This window comes from Serinus canaria, chromosome 5 (genome assembly GCF_022539315.1).
Source record: "Serinus canaria isolate serCan28SL12 chromosome 5, serCan2020, whole genome shotgun sequence".
NCBI lineage: Eukaryota > Metazoa > Chordata > Aves > Passeriformes > Fringillidae > Serinus > Serinus canaria.
In genome coordinates, this window is record NC_066319.1 from 6272900 (window position 1) to 6290078 (window position 17179).

General features: G+C 38.0%; 1 protein-coding gene across 1 annotated transcript in view; it reads left to right on the forward strand.

Annotated features, from left to right (window-relative positions):
- The window catches only part of SPON1 (spondin 1), a 203503-nt gene that overhangs the window by 53626 nt on the left and 132698 nt on the right, over positions 1 to 17179 (forward strand). Inside the window, exons 4-6 of the mRNA XM_009097061.4 lie at positions 4789 to 4862; positions 5540 to 5662; positions 10468 to 10616. Of these exons, the coding sequence (XP_009095309.1) occupies positions 4789 to 4862; positions 5540 to 5662; positions 10468 to 10616 (346 nt within the window). The remainder of the gene's footprint in view (positions 1 to 4788; positions 4863 to 5539; positions 5663 to 10467; positions 10617 to 17179) is intronic.

The window sequence follows — 17179 nt, forward strand, 5'->3', positions numbered from 1 at the left end:
CTTACAAATCCTCTTCCTTACATCTTTTTTCACATCACTACACCCACAGAGGTAATTTAAAATAAGAGTATTCCTTTTCATGCTAGGATTTGAAAAAGGGAGTGAGGAAAACAATCGAAAGCTGTTTCTATGGAAAAAAGAAAGGGAAGAAAGGAAGAGAAGCGAGCCAAGCACAGAAAAGGAGCGAGGAAGGGAGGGATCTGCCAAAGGACACGAGGAAGTGAGGGAGAGGAGAGGAGAGGAGAGGAGACGGAGAGGAGTTGAGGAACCTGCAGGATGAGGAGAGGAGAGGGAGGCGGAGATAGGCAGCAGTGAGTCACGCTCGGATGGAGGACCCTGAGGATGGAGGGCGAGATTGGGAGGAGAGGACGAGCGAGAGGAGAGGACGAGAGACGAGGTTGAGTGAGAGAGTGGACGAGTGAGAGCGAGAGGAGGAGGAGAGGACGAGGAGCGAGAGGACGAGGCGAGGAGAGGAGGAGGAGAGGGAGAGGAGACGGATGAGGGGAGAGGAGCAGGGAGAGTGAGAGGAGCGGAGCGGAGGACGAGGAGAGAAAAAGACAAAGAAAAGAAAGAGAAAAGAAACACAAAGAAAAAAAAAGGGAGAAATAAAGGCTGAAAACACAGACAGAAAGGAAAAGCACGCAGCAAAAGATGAATAGCACGACAGAAAACAAGGAAAAGAGGACTACTAAATCTGGCAAAAAAAGAAAAGAAAAAAAATCAAGTGGACGAAAAAAACCACAAACGAAAAAAAGAGAAAAATGTAAAAAGAAATCTAGAAAAAACGCAAGAATGAGAAAAAATGAAAAGAAAAAAGGGAAACCGGAAAAAAGAAGGAAAAACAGAAAAGATCAGCAAAAGAAAAGAGGAAAGAAAAAGGAAGGAAAAAAAAAGAAAAGAGAAAAAAAGAAAGAAAAAGAAACGGAAAAATGAAAACTAAAAAAGAAATAAGAAAAAAAAAGTAAAAAAGAAAAAAAAGAAAAAAAAAGGAAAAGAAAAAAAAAAAAAAAAAAAGAAGAAAAAAAAAAAAGAAAAAGAAAAGAAAAAAAGGATAAGGAGACAATAAAGAAGTGGGGACAAAAGGAGCCAAAGAAAAACGAAAAAAGAAAAGAAATCAGAAAAGAAAAGAAAAGAAAAGAAAAAGAATAAAAGAAGAAAACAAGAAGACAAAGAAAGGGAAAAAAAGGAAAAGGGCGAGAAGAAAAAAACGAAGAAAACGGAAAAGAAAAGAAGCAAGGAAAATAAAAAAAGAAAACGAAAAAGAAAAGAAAAAGAAAAGGGGAGAAAAAAGAAAAGAAAAGACACGCACAAGAAAAGAAAAAAAGGAACAGCCACAGAACCGCAACCGACCGAAAAGAAACGGCCGCGGCAGAGCCCGCGACCCGACCAAGCAAAGGGAGGGGCAAAGTGGGGAGGGGGGGGGGGAGAGGGGAGGAGAGGGGGGGGGAGGAAGGAGAGGGAGAAGAATAAAAAAAACAAGAAAAACAAGGGGGGAAAAGGCAACGAGGGAGGAGAAAGAAAAGAAAAAAAAAGAAAAGAAAAGAAAAGACAAAAGAAAGAAAGAAAAGAAACAAAGACTAAACTGTTACTCTATTTCGGTTGGTATGTATGAAACTGGAGCATTCCCAATGCTGGCCTGAATTTTTATGGTTTATGACATTTCCCATTTCTTAATATCCCAAATGCATTCTGTGTCTTTGGCAGAGCTTTTCCCAGCAGGATGGTACAATTGTTGTGGAGCTGGGCTGCAGACGGAATGTCTTATCCCATGGAAGTCTTTCAAGGCAGTTTTTCCCACTGCCCTCTCATGTGGTCTGACCAAACCGAGCCAGGACAGGGACATTCCAAAGTAGCATTGCCAAAGCAAACATTACAGAAGTAACCAGATATTTTTTTCCTTTTCATGTGAGAACTAAACCACAGAAATAATGACACTTTTTGGACAGTTCATTTGACTGGTTTTCTTCAGTAAAGCAGGTGCTGTCAGGTGTAGAAATGCCTGTATCTAACAGTTTTGCTCCTTAGTTTGGTGATGGAAAATCTTTAGTGCAAACTCAGAAGCCTTGCCTTGAAGAAAATGGGTAACAAAAAAGGGGTTTTTGAGTCAAATTTATTTTCTTTTGCCTTTATCCATCATTTTCTGATAGTCAGAGAGAAAAAAGCCACCAAGAAAAACAAGAAATTGAAGATCCACTTATATATATTAATATAGGAGGGAAAGCAATTGGATTGCACCTTTCCCATGAAGTTCAGACAGCACCGGACATTTGAAGTGATGGGAAGGATTTATGTAAATTAAACAGATGAATACCTTGTGTAAACTCTTAAAAGCTTTTTTGCCTCTCTCTAGAAGTTCGGCATTCCATTTTTAGTTTTTTTTGTAAGCCTCGAAGCCAAAGGAAAGAATCCTTAGTCCAAAGATCAGAACTTTTATGGAATAATAAAAATTATGTTAAAAAAAGGGGGAACAAAAGTAGCTACAGAAGCTAGCGAATACACTGAGCAGATGTTTTGGACTATGTTCAGTTTAGAAGCTGATTATTAAAATGGTTAATATTTAAAATTTATTTATAATTGAGTACTTGTAGAGTTGTGTGCCTGCTTTTGATATATATGTAGCCATATAATGTGCCCATCCTGGTGCATTTGGAATCAGTACAAAACCTCCCATTTAAATTATTGGTTTACCATATAGTTTCAAATACACCTGAAGAGACAATGGTTTAGAAAGCTTTTGTTATTAGAAAAGGAACTGTTCCCTTGACATTTTACAAATTACAAGCTGTAATGCAGCACAAAAGAATAATACATACAAGTTTACATGTCACGGCTTCAAACAATCTTTCTCTATTGTCTGTTTTTTTTTTTTTCTAAAATAACTGCTTCTCAAATACCCATAATTACCTTTGTTACCTGAGAATTGGATCTTTATCAAAAAGCTGATTTTCGATTGTGTTGCTATAAGATAAGGTAATTCAGATGGAAGGGACCAACTGGAAAGTCATTTAGTCAATTCCTGCTTGAAGTAGGTGGTGAATCCCGTCTGCTTGTTTCCTCAGGCAGGTTGCCGAGGCTGGATCTGATCAAGTTTTGAAATATGTCCCAGCGTGGATTGTCGAACAGATGTAGGCAGCCCATTCCAGGGTTAATCCTGGGTTTATACTGATGGGTGAAGGTTTTTGTATTGCACGGATTTCTTGGCCAAATTTCTGCTCCTGCCGTGTAGCATCCAAACAAGTCTTTAAATTTGGCTTTGGTTCAGTTTGAAGGCTGCGGAATGTTAAGGAACTGTCACATGTACAGGGTGCCCATTGGGCAATTATTCTTCCTAGCCGTTAGCTCTAGTAGTGGTGTTGTTTATTTTTTCCCAATTCATTCTCTTAGAAACCCTGGAAAAAGGTTCATTCAGGAAAGGATAAGAGTTGTTTGCACCCTTTCCAGTGATGGTAGAATTTTAAAGAGGTTTGCAAAAACCAGTTTTCTCCCGGGTGCTTGGCAAGGTGAAAAAGAAGGGATTCTTGATTTTCCTATACGGCCCTTGCATCTTGGCAAAGAAAGCCACAGCACAAACTGCCTATTTTTGATAATTTAGGAGTGGGATGTTGGAAAAGGAGGGTTTATGGCTTGCACAACACATTAAGCCACATACGTCTCACTTTCTTTCACTTTTCATCCTCACCTGTCATAAGTGAGGAGTAATCTAGAAGATAAGATTAATTATTGACTACTATTGAAGGACGTAAGAAGAGTTAGCCCTCCTTAGAGTGTAAAGAGAGGATGGCTACAAAATACAAAATGTTGTGGAAAATGTGTACTTGTGCTGTAAAAAAGAAGAGTGCAGGTCCAGAGCGTGCTATCTTCAGGAGGCTCTATCTGTCCATAGATTGGCTTTGACTAACCAAAATCTGTTTTCTTATAGAAAGCAGATAAAGCTTACACATGATAAATTGAGATAGTAAAGATGTATCAAGAAGGTAGTTTTTAAAGTTTATGTAAGCACTACAATATCCAGGCCCCTAAATTGAGGGAATGAGGCACTGAGGTTTAGTAATTACAATTTGGTTTGAAACATAAGCGCTCAAAAAAATACACCAGATTGTAATTAATTTTAAACGTAGCTGGTCATTTTGGAACCTGTGAATTGCCCTTCAAAGACTTTAATTATGCCAGATTTTTTCCTCACTTCTGCTTTACTGGGATTTGCACTGGACTTGCGGTCATACATCAGAAGGACTTATATCTTTTAGAATGCCATTTGTAATTCCTTGAGCAGATGATCACTAAGATGGCTATTTTTTGACTAAAAAATTAAACAACCTTCATATTTCATATAAGCTTTGATTGAAATATTGAATTTTCAGTTGTCTGTAATGCCTTTCAAGAGCACAGGTCCTCACTATATGCCTATATGACCACTTCTTTAGAGGGAAAGATATTTCAGGTTTCTGAAAAGGTGATGAAATTAAAATGTAAATTGCAATAAAAAGATCTGTACTACCCGTGTGATTGCAGACAGGGAAGTATAACCATGTTTTTTTAGCAGTCATTATGACTAAGTTTCTTGTCTTGAGAAATAAACATAGTACAAACTTTGTTTGTTGCCTCCCCCCCCCCCCCACACCCCCCCCACACCCCACCCAACCACCCCCCCCCCTCCCCACCACCAACACACCCCCCACCCCCCCCCCCCCCCCCACCCCCCCCCACCCCCCCCACCCCCCCAACCCCCCCCCCACCACCCCACACCCACCCCCACCACCCCCACACCCCCCCACCACCCCTTTGTAGAGCCAGTATTGTGCAGAAGCGCATAATTTATTTTCAAGATGAGGGCTCTCTCACCAAAAAAATCTGTGAACAAGGTAAGGTAAAGAAAAATGATCTCTTGACTTCTCATGTGTTTGCATTTTTTCTTAACACATTGTCTCAACTAAAATTTGGAGATCTTGGACAGTTTCATCCAGGTTCAGATTGGGATCTCCAATTCAGTTATGTCTTTCCTCTACTGTACTGACCTATGGAAATCTTCCTTGCCTCACCTTTAAAGTGATACTTGCAATTTTCTACATGCTCTTAGGTGATAACCCTTGGCGTCCAAGGCACCTGGTATTGAGTCATGGGATATTTCTCCTTTCCTAAACCAAAACATTGCACGTGGTTATTTGCATCCCACTGGAGAATCATTTACTTTGTCTGTTCAGCAATTTAAGCCCCATTGGTTTTGAGAATCAGTGATTGGTTTTGTCCTTATCAGATAGAAACCAGAAGCAAACCCCTTTTGAATCTTGAAGATATTGAATACTAAGCCTTCTAATGAAACTTGTGTGATTGAATATTCATTCCACTTATAAATTATGTACCGTATTTTAGGGCTTGTCCTTTAGTTACAGCAACTGAAAAACTAAATTTAAAAAAACCCCAAACCAATGTTTAACCCATGTTCAGATTTATTTCCTGGAGTATTTATTATGGCAGCTTCACTGTCCTCACTGGTTTGGAGTTGTAGCCATTTTCAATGGGTGCTTTGATGCTTTTTCAGACTCAGCCTTGGAAGGTGTGACTGACAAACCAATTTTAGACTGTTGTGCCTGTGGTACTGCCAAGTACAGGCTGACTTTTTATGGAAACTGGTCAGAAAAAACACATCCCAAAGATTTTCCACGTGAGTATCACTCTTTTGCTTGTACCACACAAGGGGCCCTGAGGAGGGTTGAAGCAGGTTGTGTGACACAGTGTCACTTATTTACAGCTCAGCAGAGTAAATGATGACATGTATGGAATCCTGCTGGCACTCAGCATTGAAAATCAATGGATCTTTCTGCACTGTACGTTATCTGCACATTCTATCGATTTGCCTGACATTTTGAGCTGAGTGTGAGTTTGTGTTTGCAAAATGTCTTTGCGGGGCAAAAGGTTCCTTCCTTTTTTTTCTAATTGAAAGCTTAGAATGGCTTATAATGTAGAGGTAGGAAAGGAGATTTTAGGAAAAAAGTCAACAAAGGACAGGCAACACACTTATATTTTGATTTTTCAGCCATGCCAATCTACCTAGTTTGTTTTACTTCAAAGTATTTTGAATTATTTGAATATCTGAATCTTGCTGCCCAAGGATATTGATTGTATATATGGATCAAAGCATACTGTCTTCTTTTTCTTTGTTGGTAAAATACCCAGATAAAAAACACCTTCTGAACTTGGCCTCTCTGGGTTTTTAAGTGTCTGAACTACAGAATCAGTATTTTTGTTGCAAGTTTGCTTTCTGCAGTTACCCAAGTATCTGTAAAAAGCTGAAGTTACAAAATTGTGTATTATGCATTTGGTCTTTCATTACTGAGTCCACAGTCTGTGGAAAAAAAGGCCAGGAAACTAATGAAGAATATGAGTCACATTTACAGGTCTTTAAACTTTGTTATGCTTTCGTGGCTGATCTTTATTATAGAGGCTTTTTTATGTTGATTGAAAAAAATATTATTGTCACAGTGTCAGAATATCCTCATATAACTCAAATATGGTTTTAATCAGCACAAATTTTAACAGCCTAAGCAATGTTGCTTGTGTTGGGTTTGGAGCACAGCATTGTTCAAATCCTATTGGTCAGCATAATGTTGGGGAGATAAAACAAGCAAAACCAATAATTGCAGCAATGCTCTTTCAGGCTGCTGGAAGATTTAAACATCTGCTGAGTGTGAACTTTATGAGCATTATTTGCATGGATTCAGCTGGTGGTTTGAAATAGGCCGTGAGAAAAGGACTGAAATCTAGGAAGTTACTGTGGCTTTTTCTTTTTCTCTTTTCCTTTTTCTTCTTCTTTTTCTTTTTCTTCTTCTTTTTCTTCTTTTTCTTCTTTTTCTTTTTTTTCCAAGTTGGTGAACTCATGAAAGGTATGGCTGCATGATGGAAACTAAGCAGTTGCAATAGTTTGCCTGCTCTCTCTCCCCTGTTACAAAATGGTGAATTAAATCAATATTTTACTTAAACTGGAAAAGTAAAAAAATAACCATTTGGTACTTACATGATTAATCACAGCAATAACAGCTAATAAGATTTTGCATTAAAATTTCTGAAAGTTGAGGGAAAGATCTCATCCAAATATAGTGATGTTCAAAATGGAAATCTAGTCATTGGCATTATTCTTAAAATTGTTGAGCTTGGGCAGTAATTACCTGAAAATAAAATGGTATTCATTGTGGACTATGGTAAATCACTAATTATTTGCAAGCCACCACCTAAAAATTTTTGCTCTATTCTTGTACCACCAGTAAGGTTGGAATAGAAAGCAGATAATAAACTTTGTATTTCACATATTTTCTTTATCTCCTAATTTTCTTTAAAAAACCCTAAAGAGCATGCACTTTGTGCAAAGCAAAGCATTTATTTTCTCTGGGTATCACCCATTTTTGACAACAGAAATCCATATCCTTATCATCTATGAGATGTGTCACAGGATAAATTCTCATGTTTTGATGGGACCTTGATTTTCCTGCAAAAAAATGCACATATAAGTGTATTGATAAATTGAGAAGCTACTCAAAACTACAAGAATTAAGTGAAACAACAGCACTGGAAAGCTGTCATTGTTCTGCTTGCTGCCTTAAGACCTGGAGAGTGAAAACAGCTCTGGCCTTGTGCTGCTCAGATTGTGTCATTCAGAGGAGTTTTTTGATGGCAAGAGGAAAAAAGTTTAGGAAATACAAAGTTTTCTCTTTGTTCTCACAAAAAAATAGATGGTTTGAAGGGAGGAGTGAAACATTTGCAGATGTAGCAGAGTTTGGTGTACAGTTTTGGGTGGGTTTGGTAGGACTTTGAGCAGCTCATTGGGCAGGTGGGTGGGCCAGGAGCTTTCTCTGTAGGGTCAGTGTCTTTGGGAAGGGCTCTTGGGTGGAACAGGCTGTGCCATGATTGCACAGGCATCAGATGTTCCTGTCCTGGCCAGGACAGAGAGGGAGAGAAGCTTTGGAGCACAGGGAATAACCTCTTCTCCTTTTGACTAAAGACTTCCAGGGGCTCAGGTTCCTCTCGATGGTGACACATTTTTGTTCTGTAGGGACTGTTGTCTTTCCAAAAGCTTTGGTGATGTTAGTGTTCAGGAACACATAATCACAGAATGACTATATGCAGGTGCTTTTACTAAGAGCTCTGGGTGTCAGGGGTACACAAACCCAAATCTGACTCCAGCATAGTTTCGGGCCGAACATATTTTACATTCTATCGTTATATATATTACATATTAATTATTAAACTTACATTGTTCTATTGTGTACATTGATTTCATCCAAGCATGGATTTCTCGTGATCCCCCTCAAACCCCTGACATAGTTTCTCATAATTCTTTAAACAATAATTATATCTAATCACATCTAACAATTATATCATTTATCATATACTGACTGCACAGGTGCAGTTTCACATAATCTAGCACATACAAGGCCTAACATTTCCCAGGGCCTACCTTTAACATTTCCCAGGGCCTACAAGCCTAATTTTCTTTCTAGCTCCCCGAATTTTCTGTGATTTTAAAATCTTTCATTATCAATGTCACAGGCTGTGATGCCTTAAGGAGATGGAACAGAAGTTAGATGGAGTTAAGGGGAATAAAGTGGATATTTATTGCAGTGCCTTCAAAGGCTGCACTGTGGCAGTACCGGAGCCACAGCTGTGGCTCTGCCTGGATGGCTCCAAGATGGGAGCAAATGATGGCTTGGTCATGAGATCTCACATTTTTATAACTTTTAGTCCACTTGCATATTGGAGCTAATTGTCCAACCACAGCTCCAGCCCATGCAATCCCATCCTCCTTGTTTTTCTCTCTCCAGCCCACGATGTTTGTGCTCTTGGGCTGAGATTTGGATCATTTGTCCTTGGTGCCCAGCTGGAGAAGGAATTGTTTTGTCTCCCTGCTCTGTGCAGAGAGCTCACCATCCCCAACCCCAGAGCTCACCATCTGTGAAGCTCAGACCCACCCACTAAAGCAGCACAGAATGTGAAACATAGAAAACCTAAACCTGAGGCATCATCTGTGTTTCAGGGTGAGCTGCTGGTGCCATGTGGGACAGCCAGACCCCTGTGTCGGGAGGAGAGGATGGAGTTCCCATCACTGGGGCTGAGGGACAGCATCTTCCTGGGCTTTGGCAGGTGCCACTGCAGATTTCAGGAACAATTGCTAGATCTTAGATCAAGAAACCAGCTCCTGACATTGCAGCTCCTGAGAGCTCCTCTTCAGTTGTGGAGGAGGGAAGGTTTAGTTTTGGTTTTTTCCACACATATTACTGATTCATTTTAGTAGATTATGAAAACATCAGGACTACTGCAATTAGAGTTCTTTAAGTGTATTTTGGTCAAAGTTTAGGACTAGGGAAGTTATGAAGGCTGTGTTTGCTGTGTTTGCTGCTCTGCTAGGCCGTCTCCCTCATATATCTATTCTGCTTCCTACATTTTTCTGTCTTTTTTTCCCTGGCTGTTGGTGTTCATTTTTTATTTCTAATCTATTTTCTACTCTCCCATGATTAGGTTCCTGCCTCTGACTTTATACAATTCTCTGCACTGTCCTTTTCAATTTCATTGTTCCACCTCTCACATCTTAAATTTGCATTCCTTTTCTTTACTTCATTATTCATTTTTCATTCATTTATTCAGTTTGCAGCTGTTTTTACTGCTGCTCTCTACCTTTTGCATTGTGAAGAAAAATGATAAATATTGTCTCACTCCATCATTCTAACTCCCTCATCTCCTACAGTCTTTGCCTTGTTACCAGAATGTCTGCTTATGTTAGCAGTTCATTTTCTCACCCTTTTCCTTTAAGCCCATATATCTGCAGAAGGTTACTTGCTACTTAAGTGAATTAATTTTTATTTCCAGGACTGTGGGACTTCTGTGACTCCTTATTTCTGCTCAATTCTCTTTTCAGTTCCATCATACTTCCCTAACAAAATTTTCTTTATACTTTTTTTCTTTTTTTTTTTTTTGTTCAACAAGACAAGAAACAAGAATGGGAATCCTTTTGCTGAGCTCTACAGCTCTTACATTATGAGAAATCTGAGAAAGAAAACAGTGAATACAGAAGAAGTACATAGATATACAGAAAAATTTACAGATAGAATACAGAAAAATTTACTTCTTCTCTGCCTTCAGTAAGGAATAAAATTGCTTTTAAAAATGAGGGTGACCACTGAAACAGGTTTCCTTCTCAAAAATATTAGACGTAGAATCTTAAAATTAAAGGTTGTTTTAACTTCCTCAAGTGAAATCTTTGGTGAGAAAAAACTATTCTAATCCTGTTGCTTTGAGGGGCTGCTTTTTTGTCACTCACTGTCTTGTTCTCACTACTCTGAAGATGTATGTTGGTGTAGTAAGAAGTGCAAAAGCCTCATGAGTAAAGACTTCCAAGCTTTATTAGAAGTCAGGAATTATTGTTTGAGGCTGTCTCAAGGGTAATTTGATTTATTTTGTTTTGTTTTTCTCCCCAAAAAGGACGCACTAACCACTGGTCTGCCATCATTGGCAGCTCCCACTCCAAGAACTACATCCTGTGGGAGTATGGAGGATATGCCAGCGAAGGGGTCAAACAAGTTGCAGAGCTGGGGTCCCCAGTGAAGATGGAAGAAGAAATTCGACAGCAGGTAGGGGCATTTTGTTGCTTACTTTAAAAATAAAGATCCTCCCTTGGCCTGTGAAAAATTTGTCATTGGGAATGTAATTTTGCTGAATAATTTTCAGTTCAGTGGAGAAGGAGATCTATGTGTCTTTCTTGATTCATTCTTACCCTGGCAAGGGATTTTTTCCAGGAAAGGACAAGTAAGTTGGAACATTCTGAACTTAGAAAATCTGTGTGCCATGTAAAGCAGAAATCAGAGGTGGAAAAGTGAAAATCACCTTTTCAGGCTTAATTGTGAAGACACTTTTTAAAAAGAAAACTTTGAAGACAGCAAGCAATACCCCTGCCTTAAAATAGTGAATGATTATTTATTATTATTTAGATTCACTTTGCAGAGTGCTGCATTTTGCTTCTTGATGACTTCCCTCATTTTGTGCTATACAAGTGTCTAAAGTGCTGTATTTACCTGCTCATCATTATTTATGTGGCACAAGCATTCTTTCCTTAATAATCCCTTCTACAAAGAAAATAATCTCTTCCTTAATGTTGAACACATGCATGAAACCCTCTGTACTTTTCTTCAATTTTTCTATATTAGTGTGGATCTTTCCTATATTTGACACTTCTGAGGATGAAGTCAGCAAAAATAAAAGCAGAGTTCAGGATTATATTGTGGGTTAATCATGCTCCCTTTTGTTAACTGCTGCATGTTAAAAACACAGTATTTTGAGACCTGCAGGGTAGGTTGTATACAGGGTTACACTGAGAGACACAAAAAAATTTCAATTATATTTATGTAAACAGCATAAAACAACTTTAAAGACTGTTTTCAAAAAACTTTTATAGCAAAAGGCTTTGTGTGCTAAATTTAATTTGCTTTCTTGTGATTCTTAAGTGTATATAATCATGGTACAAGAACATCTGGTGTATTTGACAAGAAATTCCCAAAGCCAAGAAAAATAAAATAAGACCAGCTAAAAACTTAATATATAAAAGGTATAGGAAAAAAAATACGAAGGGGAAAAAACAATCTCAATGTAGGGTGAAATGTGATCATGGATACATTGCCTCTTTAAACCATAATAAACCTTGGTATACCTGGAAATAGAAAGTAGGCCTCAATCCTATGCAGGAAAGTGGCTGGGTTTTATCCCAGCAAAATAATATAAACACAGATGGATTAAAATTGTAGCGGAGAGTTATATATACCACATGTAACTTATCATTTTTGCTGCTTACTTGGAAAAATCAATATTTTCTTGTAGTAGGCCCATGTGGAATGAAGAAATTCAGCAATTTTGTATAGAAGATCATTTCTGTTGCAGTCTTGGTGAATACTTTATAAACAGTGGATTAGCACATCTGATTTGGGACCGTACAAAGATTGGGCCTTCTCCTGAAGCAGCAGGAGCAAGAGAAGGATGTTGGGTGAGGAGCAAGCAGAGGTGCACTTGGGAAAGGTCAGGCTGAGGACTGGGAGAATGGCAGAGAATTTGAAGGGAATATAGGGGGGAAAAAATGAAAATCATGCCTCTACTTTCCAAATCTGGCTTCTTTGTCATTATGTGCCATATATTTGCAATGAGGGGATGTGTTTATACACTGGATTTAAATCAGAGGAGATTGTGACTTTTGGAGTGCATCAAATAGATAAATGGCTACAACTTCAGGGGCTGCTGAGACTGAACACGGAATTAGTGAACATCACAGTTAATTCCAGCTTTGGGATGTCTGATTGGGCCAGCCCTGGTCTTCCTGGGTCAGTTTATCTAGGTAATCAGCTGATATTCTGCTTGGATCCTACCTAGAACAGTGCAGCATTTCATGAAGTGCCATAACATTTTTGTTGAGTTTGAGGTTGTTTTTTTTTTTCTTTTTAACATGTTCTTAAGTGGCACTGAAACTTTTAAGAGATTTTGAAGTAAAATTCTGCAACAAAAACAGAAGAGCAATGCCAGGAGCTAATTTGCTGACATTTAAGTCAGGCTAGTATTTTTCTTTTTTTAATTGCACTTTGTACTTTGCAATATCCCCTCCTGCCTTGAAATTTGAAATTTGTTTCCTTCCTCACATGTTTCAATCTACCTCAGGATCTCTTTCTTCCTTTTCCATTTCTTATTTTACCTTTCTTCCCCCTCTCTGCTGTCCTACCAGCCTTGTGTTGAGGGGAGGATGCAATTCATTAAAATCACTCTCCAAGCAGCTTTTGAAAACACAGGAAATGCAATTTTTGTTTAATTCTGAGGCCTGGACTTAGAGCTCACTCACTGCAGTTGGTGCACTTCTTCCAGGTCCACACTTGGAACTGGGAACTTGCTGTGTGTCTGCTGAGTTTTGTAGGCAGTTTCTTAGGTGAGCTCACAGACACTTATTTTCTAGGAATCAGAAAAACAGAAACTTCCACAAACACAAAAAGATTTGATCTGTAGCCTTAGAAGATGCTTAAATTGATGTAAAAACGCAACACATAGACATTAAGCAGAAAAATCATAAATGTTTCTATGGTTATAAGTAATAATATGCCTTAAGTAAGTAAGAAACTGTTTTAGGTAAGATAGTAGAGAGTTTATAATGTAGGGGTGTGGTTGTATAGAATAAGCTAAGAGTTAAGAAATTATAATAAAAACTTCTATATAGACATGAGACAGAAACCCATTAGATAAAAGTAGCCACAGAAATAAGTAAAGGTAATAAGTTAGAAAAGCAAAATAAACCCTGTGATAACTGTCTATTAGTTTAAAAAGTTAGATATCATCTTGTAACAAAGACTTGTAACTACTCTTAAACTATGACCAATAGCTTACTCCTTTAAAATCTCACAACCTCTAAAACTAATTTTATCTAAACAATAACTCATTCTTAACCCAAAAATAATCCCATCCCTTCATTTTTAACAACAATGATAACACTTATGTAACCAGCATCTGTCACTGAAATTACTTGAGGTTTTATTAAAGGAAAAAAAATCTTATTATTTTGGGTTTTATTAAGAAAAATTTACAGTGTATAAAACAAACAAACAAAAGGTCTTTCTTTCAAGAAGCTTTGTTAAGAAGTGTCTTAATAATTATGTCTCATTAAATGGAAGATCCTCAAACATGAACTTTTTGCGTTCTGTATTTACCAGCTTCAGACAGGAAAATCTAATGACCCCATTCTTCTGTGGATGAATACCAGCACTGCCTTACAAAACAGATCATAAGATGATAACTATTCAGCTAAAATACTGAAATTACTTTTAAAAAAATCAATCAACCAAGATAAATATAATGACGAATTTACTTTAATTTTTACTCTTCTTTCTTTTTTTAATTAGAAAAATCCAAATCAGGACTATTTTGTAAAGATAAATTTTTGTATGGATTAATAGCAATTATATATTTTTTTCTATAGCAATTTCTTGCTGTTTCAGGTTTCACCTCCAATTCACACACACAATTTAAATTATCCTGTGTCTAAAACTTTACAAGCATCTTTCTGGAGAAAAGAACTTGCTGTTCTGAAAGGTCTGGAGGCACACTCAGCTTTCATCTGAAGATGCTGAAGACAAACTAAAAAGTCATCTCAAATGCAGAATGCTGCATCCTTAGCAGCTTTTCCTCCTGTCTGGCACCTAGGGCTGCTCTGCTTTGTAAAGAACCCACGTGGGGTTTTTGCATGGATACTCCTGGGCACTGTAAACTTGCTCTGCAGTTTGTTTATATGGGAGAACTTCAAGGAACTAACCAGCCTTTTTGGTAAACTGTTCCTGGCAGCCCGGAAGGAAAGCCAGGGCACATCAGAGTTTTGCTAAAACAATCTGTCAAGTGGTTGATGTGTACAATAGGATAATTAAAGTATTGGACTTCAGGGGTTATAAATGAACAAACAAAGGCTGCAAGAGGAGTTATGTGAGAGGGAGAATGTGCACTGACCTCACATCCCTCTGAGATGTATTCACACTTCCACTTTGTTTTGAGAAATTCTGGTTTCTCCCAAACCCTTTATTTGACAAACTGGCTCATAGGGAATGAATGCAGAATTTGAAAGGGAAATTCTGCATTCAAATTGGGATTTCTCTGTTTAAACACATGAACAGACAAACAAGATGGTTAAAGCATGAATCAGAAGTAGTAAAGTGTAATTCTAAATCTCATGTCCTAGGCTGATGAAAAAAAGACTAAAATAGAAACATTGTTTTAAACATTTCACCTTAAGTGAAATAATTTGGTTTTGCCTAATTATTTCTGAATAAATATTCAGTCATTTTGCCACCAATTCTTTTTTAAACCAATATAAGAAATATTCTGCAGCTTGCATCTTTCTCCAGAAAATGCAGTGTGCACTCTCTGTTCCCTGTGGACCCACAGGGCTGACATTCTTGCAGGTTTGGTTTAATGTCCTCTGAAATGTCTGTCAGTGGGATGACTTTTTAGTTTGTCTTCAGCATCCTCAGATGAAAGCTGAGTGTGCCTCCAGACCTTTCAAAACAGCAAGTTCTGTTTTCCAGGAAGGTGCTTGTAAAGTTTTAGACACAGGATAATTTAAATTGTGTGTGTGAATTGGAGATGAAACCTGAAACAACAAAAATTTTCTATAGAAAAAAAAAATGTAATTGCTATGAATCCATACAAACATTTATCTTTACAAAATAGTCCTGATTTTGATTTTCTAATTAAAAAAAGAAAGAAGAGTAAAAATTAAAGTAAATTCACCATTGGATTAATCTTGGTTGATTGATTTTTTTAAAAGTAATTTCAGTATTTTAGCTGAATAGTTATCATCTTATGATCTGTTTTGTAAGGCAGTGCTGGTATTCATCCACAGAAGAATGGGGTCATTAGATTTTCCTGTCTGAAGCTGGTAAATCACCTGAATTACAAAGAGGAACCTGCAGGATATTGATCACTTTTTTATTATAGCACTGGGCAAATTATTATGTTTACTGAAACAAGCTCAAAAGTTTGCTTTTTGAATCAGCTGTTACTATGTGCTTAGGGAGGTTAAAATCTGGCAGCCTGGGAGGTTCAGTTCAGGTCATTTGTGCTTGACAGAAGAGCTGAAAATTCTCCGTAAACCCTCCATCTCAGAGACCAGGAAACACCTGACAATCCCTGGGAATTAGGCTGGGAATCGCACTGGGAAAACTGATTTTTCTTGAAATAGTTCCTTCTGTTTTTTGTTTAAAGGAACTAAAAAATTGGTGACAACATGGGTGGCTTGGCCTTCCTTAGAGGAAGACACTGAGAGAAGTGAAGGGAATTAGATTATTTTGCCATTAACTAAAGTTTATATTCCTGCTGCTGTTGTTACTCAGGGGAAACAGAAGGAATTGGCCACCTGAGATGTTTCACCTTTGCCTGACCAAACCTTCAGTGAATGGCACCAACATCCCCAACAGAGCCCCTTTCTCCTTAGTCCTCAGGGAGGGCATTTTTGCTTCCATGCAGGTTTCAGAGGCCTCTGCCTGGGGAAAAGACAGGAAAATGATTGTGGCCATAAAGGCTGCTATGAAAAGCATGGCTGCTGCTCTTCCAGAAGCCCTTCAGGTTTCTGTGTAAAGCCCGCAGAAATTCAGTGCTTTTGGACTTGGTGTAGCAGTGAAGTAGCAGGACTCTGTCCCAGCATGCTTTCCATTTTAGTTACAGTCTGACAGCATGGTTTTAATGGGGTATTTATTCTAATTCTGGGCAGATCAAGCTGCTTGGTTGTAAATTAGCTTCTAGGCTTCTGTTTGCTCAGTCAGACTCCTCTGCACTCTGTGCATCCATCTCTGCTGTGAATTATGGTCCTTTTTAATACTTTTTGAAAAGGCTAGATGGTAGATTTATCATGCTTTCCTTTTGCAAGATTTATTTTTATAATGATTCAAAATCTCTGGCATTTTGGTAATTAGAAATTTTGAAACCCTTGTATACTATTCTAAATTTCATTAAGTATTTCTGCCAAAAAGAAGTAGTTGTCTACTTATGTCATAAAGAGAAGCTTTATGTGCCAATAAATAACTCATACAACAGGGCTCAGAACACCTCTTTCAGGGGGGCTTCCATCTTTTAATTAACTTCTGTTGGAATCTGTAATTAGAATGATTCAGTTGGTGTTGTTTTCTTTTTAAGAAAAACAACAAAAAAAAGTTCATCCCAGCTCCATTCTTTTTTTAGTATCTCATCATAATAAAGATGCACTTCCCTAATAAGAAATGAGCTGATGCTGCATTCTGTGTCAGAAAACACCTTTTGCTAGTCTAAAAACCATTGAAGACAATGACTCTTTCACAAAATTAAGTTCTGATGAACCATTTTTAAGTGGTGTATTATTTTCTGGGCCAAAACATGAACAATTCAAGCAGCTCAGCCAATAAAAACTGAATAGAAAAACTGGAGTCCTCTGAATATATCATTGTGCTGTGGATAAGCTCTCAGTGATTAGGGCACAGTCCTTGTACCACAGTTGCTCCATGTGTGGTTCTTCTGTCTGTAGGGTTGTGAGGGCTGGCAGATGTTGAACATATTTTGTACAAAATGTCTTTTTTATTATTGTGGTCCTCTCCCTGGTTTGGAGCACCAGGCAGAATATAATTTCAAACTTTTATTTAGCCTTTGGTCGAAA